The sequence below is a fragment of the Trichosurus vulpecula genome, chromosome 3 (assembly GCF_011100635.1).
Source record: "Trichosurus vulpecula isolate mTriVul1 chromosome 3, mTriVul1.pri, whole genome shotgun sequence".
In the NCBI taxonomy this organism is placed as follows: Eukaryota; Metazoa; Chordata; class Mammalia; order Diprotodontia; family Phalangeridae; genus Trichosurus; species Trichosurus vulpecula.
Genome location: NC_050575.1, coordinates 101,719,993 through 101,730,343, shown reverse-complemented (window position 1 = coordinate 101,730,343; position 10,351 = coordinate 101,719,993). Strand labels below are relative to the sequence as shown.

Genomic DNA, 10,351 nt, shown 5'->3' with positions numbered 1-10,351 from the left:
GGCACAGTGAGCAGAGAACCAGCCCTGAAGTCAGGAAGACCTGATTTCAAATCTGGCCTCAGACACTTGACACATGTGCTAGCTGTGTGACCTTGGGCAAGTCACTTAAGCCCAATCACCCTGCCTTCCCCACTCCAAAAACAAAAAAATGAAAAAAAAAAAAGACACTAAGGGAGCGCCAGGTGTAGCCAACTCTCAAGTCCATGTCTTGGGAAGGTCCCTTTCACTTCCCTTCAGGGTACCCCACTGGAGGACTTTGAAGAGACTGGGCAGCAGGGAGCACTAGGCTGAATTCTAGGGAGCTGTGAGAGAAGCCCCTAGACCATCCCCACAGGCAGGCAAAGCCCCCACCATTGTTCCTTGTCTGAGGGGGAGAAGAGGTACGTATGGAATTCAGCTTGTGTAGATTTGGTTCTCCTGCAGAGGGAAGGTCGAAGCTAAAGTAGAGATTAGATACTAACATAGTGAGAACACATACTCTGGAAACTAAAGAGGATCCTTTTAATCTTGGGCCCAGAAGGCATTTGGGGGAGGAAATGGGGAGGGATGTTCCAGGTTACACATATATCCTGAAATGTGTGTTGGAGGGTGGGAAGAGCCACGTTTGACATCTCACCGGCCAGTATCCACCCTCATTCCAGGTAACTAAAAAGGGGAGATTGTGCAGGCAATTCTTTTTTAGCTACACAAAAGGAAAAGAAATAGAGGAAAAAATAATTCACAAGACAACAGAAATATTTTAAAAAAATTATCTATTTTGTTTTGAAATACAATTTGGCGCCTGATATTTGGGAAATGAATTTTCAACGAAACCAGCTGAAGGTAAATCTTTATCTTTAAGGAAACTGTAGACTCAGGAAGGTCTAGAAAGTTGTCCCATCAGTCCCCTTGCTCCTCATTCACTCTGCGCTGGGAATAGGCAGCATCACCTGAGGTGTATACACAGCAGCAACCTTTGCAGTATCTTTCTTTTGTCTGTTTCACACTTTTCTCTGGGAAAGTTTGATTTCCCAGCTCTGCTGGGAAGTGGGCTATATGCAAGTGAATGGAAATCCTAGAGAAGTCAGTGAAGGGCTAAGTTGAGGTTGACAATGTCCACAAGTCCCAATCCTTCCTCTCACCCAAAGAAGCCAGGGAATTTGCAAATTTTCCCTTCACTCTCCCTTCTCCTCAGCATCCATCCCAGTCTGAGGCAGAACACACGAGGGGAAAGGGGTCTGAACCCCAGGTCAGAAGCCTGGAGCTGTTTACTTCCTTGGCTTCCTGCGGCTGCTTTTTCCTTTTTCCTTGTGCTTCCCATTCCATGAACATCCCAATGGGAGAGTTAGGGCAGACATTTCCTGGGGGGAGGGGTATTCCCCTCAATCTTCCTAATCCCGATTGTGAACAAGGGTGAAAGGATCCCACTCCTCGTTAATGCCCCATACTGGCACCTGGTCTCGGCTACTCTTCCAAGCTCAGTTCCTCCCTTGGCCTCTGGAAAGAGCAGGATAGAGCCAGAGGTGAAATGTGGGAGACCAGAATCTCTGGGAAGGGGTTCACATCACTCTGATCTCTGGCAGGTGATTCCAGTACAAAGAAGAGCTGGGGGATGTGGGAATATAAAAGAAAAGACCAGGAGGGAACCTCCTTTGAGACACAGGAGCAGAATGAGAGTTGAGGCAAAGGATTATAGGGGTGGGAGGAGGAGACACCTAGACCTCAATACCATCACAACACACAATTTTACCAACTTTTGGGGCAGGGCAGGGGCAGGAGGATAGAACAAATCTTATAGTCTGAAGACAGCATTCACGAGGGGTACGGCCTGGGCCACCACTAGGAAGTCAGACACTGGGAGACGGATGGCCCCGAGTAAGACAGGGCTGGGGTCATGCAGCTCCTGTGACTATGTTGCCTTCCCTAATTCAATTTTCTTCTGGATGGCTCGAGCAGAGTGGTAGATCAGGGAGTCGATGAGTCCAGCAACTGGGGAAGAGGTCAAGTCCGTTACTAGGCTGCAGTCTAGTCCAAATTGTCCTTGTCCCTCCCACAATCATGAAGACTCAAGGGCCAAGTTCCAACTCTCCCTCCTCCACATCCCCCTCTCCTCAGGTCTAGAGACAAACATCTTAAGTCTAGAATGGGAGGAGCTGTTGCACTCCATAGAAGGCCAGACTCACCTGTGAACATGCCTCCGATGATGGCGCAGACACCAGTGAGGAAGTGGGTGAAGGACCTAGATGGGGGTGCAATCAGTGTGGGTTGCTAAAAGGATGTGGAGAGAGGACCAACCGTGGCCCATGCCCGCTCCCTCCCCCTCCTCACCTGTGCTTCTCTGTCAGTTTGACCATCATGGGTGAGAGCTCATACAGCACAAAGACTCCAGGAAGCCCCTGGTCCCCAATCAGCCCGTTGGCAACTTTCTCATGTCTTGTCACAGAGAACTGATTTGTCCTCAGCACCTGGGGTTGGAGGGGAAGGAGAGGAGCAGTGGCAAAGAGGGGAGGTGGCAGGGATGTGTCTAGTTCAACTTGGTGGTCAATCAGTCTGTCAGCTAGCATTTATTAAGAGCCTACTACGTGCCAGGTACTGCACTAGTGCTAAGGATGCAGAGGAAGGGGAAAAAACTAGTCCCTGCTCTCAAGGAGCTCACAGGCTAAGGGTCCAATAGAGGCCTTCTGGTGGGCAGATGGAGCCCTGGCAGAGGAGAGGAAGTCATCAGGTTGCAGAGCTGGGGCACTGGGGACTCTCACTTACCTCCCCGCTCGCTTTCATGTATACTGTGGGAACTACCTTCACAAAGTACTGGAACATCATGGAGGCTGTGAGCAAAGGGAGTCGCAGTGAGCTCCAGGACAGACAAGCCTGCTGGCTTGTCCACGTGAATGTCCTTCGCCACCCCCTCTGCCCCGAGAGGAGACCTAGAATGGACCCCCAAGCTGCCCTCCTTGGTACCTTGGGGGGCGGTGATGTTGGTACCATCCAGCGGGTTCACGATCCCTGGGTAATCTTCCCCGAATGACAGATGGCGTATGTAGTGAGTCATGTTGATCTGGAGACACCGACAGAATGTTCTGGTCATCCAAAGGGGGTGGTCCCAAGTCAGAGACCAAAGGCATGACAGAGGAAGTCACAGTGGCCTAAACCCATCCTATGCAGCAGCCAGCCTCCCCACTACCCCACCCTGTTGGGGAGGGCCGGTGAAAGCTGATTGGTTCCATTTATTCCAATGAACTCAGGGATCTAGGATTCACTAGGATCAGCAACAAGGGTGGGGGGTGAGAGGGTGGGGATTCTTCTTCCCCCTTTCCAGGGGAGTAAAGAGTCTAAAAGCCCAGAGCCCTGGTCAGCCTCTGGGGAGGTGCTTACCACCTGAGTTTAGTACCTACGTTGTCTAGTCCAAAGCTCTGCAGGTCATGAACTAGAAAAAAAAAGGAGAACAGGTTGAGTGGGCATGGCGAGGACAGAACTTGGTATCCTCAGGGGCTTCTTTCTGACTCTCCTCCCCAGGGGCATGGCCTTCCCATCCTCTCTGGCAGCCATTCCATTCCCTAATCCAGGATTTCCGGAGCCCCTTTTCAGCCTCACTGTGTGGCTCCTAGAGCTCCCGGGAAGGGTGACTGACCTGGAGAACATAGTGGGAATGGAGAAGAGGGAAGGCCTCTTCTTTGCACCTTACCTCTCTGAGAATGGGAATGTCAGACCCCATTTCCTAGGGTCACTTCAGCTAGAGTGAGTGTGCCCTTCTAACGTGGAAGGCAAAGTTATTGAGAAAAGGCTTTCACATTCTAACTTCCTTTGTGGGAATACAAGTTCAGTGGTTTGAACCTTTCATTGTTGGATCAGATGACTGATTAGGGGATCAAAGGGTTAGAAGGAGCCTGAAGATACCCTCCAATCTATTCCCTTGCTCTCAGAACCCTCCAGAGGAACTTATCTGCTGCCAGGCCAAGGTCCTTTCATCATTCTTCTGGCCCCGGTCTCTCATGTTATAAATAAAGATCCTTGCCTTAATCATACACTTTTGTCAGCTGCTAAAGACCCAGCTCCATCTTAACCTCTGCCAAGAAAAGGTGCAGAAACCCTCTGATCCCCAACTCCTGCCAGCAGGACATGCTTAAGGCAAGTACGTTCTCACCCTGATGGGGAGGGAGAAGGGTTATGAGCTTGGCCACTTACTCTCCACAGCATGGACTGCAGCATGGAGGGGAGAAGGGAGAAAAGAGAAGAGTGAGATGCAGAGTTTTATAATGACAGTCTGAGAAACAACTATGGCTTGGATGTGTGAGAACACTGGCCATTAAGACTCCTGGGTGCTGAGCCCCACCCCAGCTCCTAGAGTTGGGCAGAGGTAGTGATAGACAGCTTAGAAAGGCCTTTGGACACCTTCAACCTGGCTCTCAGACTTGTGAAGGGGCAGGACATCTACTACTCACCAGCTTAACCAGCTCCCATTGCCTCTCAGATCCCAGCATCCTCCCATCCCAGGTATATAAGCCACAACCCCATCTCCAGAGCTGGGGAAGGAGTAGGGAAACTCACTTCACTGAGATACAGTCCCTCGCCCCACCCCATTTTATTTTGTTTACCTAAAGATATCCTAACTTTGAACACTGTCCTTCTCCCTCCTGGGTGCTGATTAACAACAAGGTACCCATGTGTCTGCCTCCAGCTTAAGTTCTGGTGATTAATCTTTGGGACATTAGGTATGGAGAACTTAAACCAAGCTCCCTTCTCATATATTTGCTCGGACCCCTGGAGAGGAGACTTCTGCAGAAACTAGGATAGCTAGCTACAGATTAACAACCTTAACTGACAAATTGTCCTCTTCTCTACCCCCAGGTGCTTTCAGGCATCACAGTCCTAAGGCTAAGTCACTTCCAAAGAATTTTTGCCCAAGGAGAGCAGTAGAGTTGAGGGACAGTTCTGAGAAAGATAGAAAAACAACACAGAGGCAAAGCAGCGAAGCCGTTCATGTTTGTGAAGTATGTTTGTGAAGTATGTGTATGTGTGTGGGGGTAAGGCAGGGGAAGATTAGAAGTGGGGAACAGGATTTTGAGGGGAGTAGAGAGAGAGCACCTCTTACAATAAATGCCTGACTGTATTTTCTGATAAAAGTCTTCACTTACCATGCACATGTGACTGCTGGAAGCTCTTTCCAGGTGCAAAGTGAAAGTTCCCGGCCACCTACGAGAAACATTCCCTGGTTCCATTCTTCCCCATTTCGGGCAATGATGCCATCATCTTCCCTATCATCAGTGCCATCTTTGACTCCTCCTCCCTTTTCCATATCTGACCACTAATTCTAAGTAACAGTACTTCCAAGATTTCACTCACATCCATTCCTTTCCCCACTCCATAATAGTCTAGTATGGTCAGAGTGTAGAGCAGATGTACACAACTTGGCAGTACGTAGGGGCTAAAATTAAAACAGGTTAAACTTTGGGCCGCAGAGAGGTTAGACTAGAGACAGACTGACGATGGTTGGTTGCTGCAGGTCATGTAACAAATAGGAGAGTGTGCAGTGGCAACCCTACATTTTTCACTGGCTGCCTGAAATCTTGAGGGCTGCATGTAGAGTGTGGGGAGGGGGAGGGTGGCAGCAGATCATATAGGTCTTGAATCCTAAGAAAAAGGAATGTGAACTTTACTCTGTGGTTAATAGTGAGTCACAGGATGTTATCAAACAGAGGGATAGCATGGTCAGATGATCCTCTTCCACATATTTTATACTCTGGTAACATTAGACTAATCTCTAAATAATAAATGATTGTCAAATTGAATTGCATCTAACAAATCAAGTTCAAACTCTGTGAACTAGCATTCAAGGCCTTATAGAGGTACCAAGTTACTTTTTCAGCCATCTCCCAATACTCTCTTCTTTTATACAATCTATACTCTAGCCAAATGAACTACTCACAGTTACCCAAACATATCAGTTAATTTCCTGCCTCCATGAATTACTCATATATCCCTCTTTTCCCAGAATGCATCTCTCCTCCCATATCTCCATCATTCCTTTAGGCCCATGCAAATACCTCCTCCTCCAGGAAACCTTCCCTCCTATGGCACTCTAACTATACTCTTTTTTACATTTATTGGTGTCCCTGCTTAATCCTACAGCCTAGACTGTGGGATACTTAAGGACAGAAACTAAGTCTTATGAAGTCTTCCCTGATCACACAGTACGTGTTCAGGAAATATCTGTTAAGCAGCTTCAGGCAGAAGGACTGTCCTCTTTTGAGGGCACCACGTCTAGTCTTCCCAGGTAGAAATTTTACACACCTAAGGAAGTTTAATTAATCCTCATCCCAATCCTCTCTTTCTGGCTTAGTGACAAGGCCTGGTCCTGACCTTGTTGACTTCTAGAAAGCCGTACACCTGGCAGCCTTCATTCTTCTGTTCTTGCATCTTTTGGCTGAAGCCTTCTCGTCGACACTGCTCAATGGTGTCCGGGTTCTTGAAGGCCCAACCTCGCCGTCGGTATGCTTCCCGCACATCTTCACATGTGTTACAGCACCTAGAATGGAGGGACAGGGAAGGCAGAGCCCAGCTCAGTGTGGGACGGAGAAGAGAGTGGATCCATCTCCAGGCTCGCAGAAATGCAGCCAAGCCCTGGCCCAAGCTCACCTATGTGGGTGACACTCACTTGCTATCCTCAGACTCGGCACCATAGCAGCTTTCACAGCGTTCAGGATCCAAGGAGCTGGGGTCAAACACCTTTTCCTCCTCTTTCCCCAGCTCTGAAGGTAAGCAGAGCCCAAGGCATTAGCCGGGTGACAGACAAGATAGACTCAGCTGCCACAAAGCAAGCATTTGATAGAAGCATGGATAGGGCAGGAATCAATGGCAGAAGCCTGCTAATGGGCTCGGGAGGCAGCAGAAAGGGCAGTAAACATTCCAGGAGTTTTAGTCCCCACCATAGGAAGCCCAGAGAAGCAACAGGTGGCCAGATCCCAAATGACTTTCTTGAAAATGAGAGATAAGGGTTAGAAGAGCTATGGAGATCAGAGCCAGGCTGGGAAGCAACAGGGTACTGTGGAGTACTGGAAAGAACACTGCAGAAGGAGGCAGAATAGGGGTTCTAGTTCTACGTGGATTACTAACTAGTTTTGTGACCTTGGGCCCTAAGCCATTTAATTTCTCTGGGCCTTGGGTGCCTTAACCATAAAATGCCTTGTTTAGAGGCAAGGGATTAAACCATGTGGTCTCATGCATATCCCTTCAGCTCTAGAATCTGACTCTGTGATTCTACGCCCACTCCAAAGAGAGGGCCCTAGCCTGAAAAGGGATTCCCAGGGGCTGACTGGGCCTGTCTCTCCTCGTTACCATGACGTTCGGCTTCTGTGGTCACAGGGTGGCCTTCCTTGTCCAAACGCTGCTTGTACAGGTTGTGTTCCACGTCCAGCTGCTGCTCCCCAGCCACATCCATGGCATCGATACTCAGATCTAGAACCAGGATGTTTAGATCTAAGACCAGTCCCTATACCCCCAGTGGCTGGGCCTACTTGCAAAAAAAGAGAGGGGGATGGACAGGGCGTTGATGCTGCATCCTCGTCTTCCCTTCCCTTTTCCCCAAGACATTTTTCTCAGCAGGCAAAGAAAACACCCCAACACCTCTATCAGCATGAGAGTTGGAGGGGAAAGAAGTCCCCGTGTTTATCTTTACTAGTGGGTTTGGGGGGGCCAGAAGAGCCAGAGAAGTTGGGATCATCGAGCACTTACAGGCACAAGGCATATGCGGGAAGAAAATATCAATGTTGATCTTCAGTTTGTCACCCCGGGACTTGTCAACGTACAGTTCTGGATGAACCTATGAGTAAGGGCGGCTGCCTCAGGCTGGGAGGGGCCAGTTCCAGGGCAGCCACCAGCAATCCTCTCCTAGCCTCCCCCCAGCTCAAAGCACACCTTTCTTGAAGCCTCTTCCCACACAGACCTCCTCCCATTTGCACAAAGAATTCCTCAGTTCCAAGCAACAGTCACATTATTTATAAATTCCCTTGGTCTCCTCCTACCTCTCAAAAACACTCAGCTAAGAGATATCATCACAGGCCCCTACTTGTACCTCTCCCAGCTGAGGCCACAGTGCTTCCTCCATCCCTCCAACCAGTAAAGTCCCCCCTTCCCCTCAGCACTCCACCCAAATGCCCTGGCATCACCCCTCCCCACCCACATCCCCTTGGCACAGCTGCCTGCCTGCTAGACCTCACTGCCCTCATCACTCTCCTGAGCTTTCAGCCCACCTGGTCTCCCACCGTCCCTTGTCCTCATTCCACTCAATGCTCCCTTCCTCACGACAAGGACCTCATCTGTCTGTGCCCTCTTCCCTTTTCTCCTGACTTAGTGCTCCCCCTAATAGCATACTTCCTATCCAGTCCCCCTCAATCTTTCCTCTCAGCAGTCTACTCCTTCCCCTAGGAAGCCTTCCCCTTTGCTACAGCAGACCCTCCCCGCCCAACACCCCTAGGGTTAACGCTCCCCCCTCCCCTCTACCCACAGAGCCTCCCAGTGTCCTGCCCTCTCTATCCCACGGAGCTCCCCTGGTGGCCCCACCTCCCCCAGAGTGGCCCCTCCTTCCCTGTTGGTCCCATAGCAGCCCCTGCAGGTTACACAGTTTCTGCATATTGCACTCCTCCTCTTCCTCCTTCAACTGGCTCCTGGAGAAGCCTCCTCCCCATTATCCCACAGACCGGCTAGGGGATCCACTTCGTCCCAGGACATCCCCCTTCTCTTGCCTCAAAGAGCCCCCTGAGGACCCCACTGTGAATTCCCTCTTCCTTTTGCCTCACGGAACCTCCCAATTCATTGCACTGAATACCCCCTTTCCCTCGTCTCAAAGAGCCCCCTGGGAGCCCCAATTCATCACACCGAACCCCATCTTTCTCTTGCTCCATAGCACACCCAGTGGCCCCCGCCCCCACTCTGTCCCCCCAGGACATCCCCCTCCTGTTGCCCCACAGTGCCCCCTGGGGGCCCTCATTTCACCACCCCACTCCCTGATGACGTTTCTTTCCCCCGCCCCCCAGAACACCCCCTAGCGGCGGCTCCGGAGACTCACCTCCGCGGTAAGGTAATACTGCAGCTCAGACAGGAAGAGCAGGAGCATCAGGAGACCGCTGATGATGGTCACTACAGGCACCAGGGGTCAAAGGTCAGCAAGCCCCTCTCCCTCGGCACTTGCCTCATCTTCCATAACCAACCCAGGCCAGCACAGGGCCTGATGTCGGGGCGGGGCCAAGGGGGCCAAGGGGAGGGGCTCGGGAAGGACACCTCAGCCCCCGCCCCGACCCTTGCCCTTTCCCCTTTTCCCTACCTGTGGCCCCGCCGCATGTCTTGACCCGGAAGTCTTCCAGGGTCTTTGGATAGGCATCGAACTGCTTCAGCTTCCCCAGCGCCTCCATGGGGACCTGCCGGAAAGGGAAAATCAAGGGACCTGCCCACGGCCGCTCACTTCCGGGATTGGATCCCGCCCCCCGCTTCGCTCTGTGGCTGAGCTTAGACGCATGCGTGGCGCTGAGGTTAGTGACTCCGCCCCCCCCGGCCACAGATTTCTCTCTCGCGTTATCCTGGGCGGTTTTCTCCTGCGCAGGCGCAGAATGGCAGCGGTGGGTTTTGTCCCGTGCTCAGTCTGCCTGAGTTGGAAGGGATCCCAGAAGCGTTTGGCTCCACCCAGCCCTGAACGAGAATTCTAGCTGCGACACGTGGCCACTCAGCCTTTGTTCGAAGACCTCTGGTAATGGCGAGCCTCCTGCCTCCCAAGAGCCCGTTTCACCTTTGCAGCGCTCTAATCGTCAGAGAGTTTTTCCTGACATCGAGCCTAAATATCTCTTTGCAGGCCCCACCCTTGCTCCTGCCCCTGCCCCCCGGGGTCGAGCAGAACTAATGCAATGGCTCTTCCTTGCAGCAGTCTTTAGCTCCCCACTAAGTCTTGTCTCCTGCTGAGCCTCAGGTTTGCTTGTTTTGTTTTTTCCAACCGACCCCTGGCACAGATACCTTTCGTCATCTTAGGTGCTTCTGCTTGTCGATGTCCTACCTAAATGGATGCCCCCGGAATCGCAGGATAATGTACCAGAAGTGGTCTGCAGGTGCAGTCTGCCGTTTGATTCGTAATTGCTGTGCCTTCCTTAATTTCACCATCGCACCATTGACTCATACTGAGTTAATTATGCCATTAAAACACTTGTCTTTCAAATGAACTGGACAGCTTCCCAGTCTTGTATTCGTGAAGCGGATTTTCAGAATTCGAACCTAAAACTTCACATTTATTTTATTAAATGTTAACTTAGGATACTTGGCCCAATGTTTCAGCCTACTGAGGTCTCCTCAGATCCTGAGTCTGTCAAACTGTTTAAATATCCCTCCTAATTAT

General features: G+C 50.9%; 1 protein-coding gene across 1 annotated transcript; it reads right to left on the bottom strand.

Annotated features, from left to right (window-relative positions):
- Positions 1-735: 735 nt before the first annotated feature.
- ERGIC3 (ERGIC and golgi 3) lies at positions 736-9,515 on the bottom strand. The gene is made up of 13 exons (XM_036750910.1): positions 9,296-9,515; positions 9,041-9,111; positions 7,708-7,795; positions 7,312-7,431; positions 6,632-6,725; positions 6,337-6,502; positions 5,112-5,169; positions 3,372-3,403; positions 2,938-3,034; positions 2,740-2,804; positions 2,308-2,444; positions 2,163-2,218; positions 736-1,968 (listed from the first exon to the last, which is right to left on the bottom strand). Exons 1-13 carry the CDS (start codon positions 9,381-9,383, stop codon positions 1,889-1,891), a joined length of 1,152 nt encoding a protein of 383 aa, XP_036606805.1. The 5' UTR covers positions 9,384-9,515; the 3' UTR covers positions 736-1,888.
- Between the last annotated feature and the right edge of the window lie 836 nt (positions 9,516-10,351).

Excerpts from the sequence above, each read along its gene's own strand:
- ERGIC3 (XM_036750910.1), bottom strand. The coding sequence starts at position 9,383 with ATGGAGGCGCTGGGGAAGCTGAAGCAGTTCGATGCCTATCCAAAGACC. Across the intron at positions 7,432-7,707 it reads CCCGCATATGCCTTGTGCCT|ATCTGAGTATCGATGCCATG; the intron begins GTAAGTGCTCGA and ends TCCTGGTTCTAG. Across the intron at positions 1,969-2,162 it reads CATCGGAGGCATGTTCACAG|TTGCTGGACTCATCGACTCC; the intron begins GTGAGTCTGGCC and ends CCTCTTCCCCAG.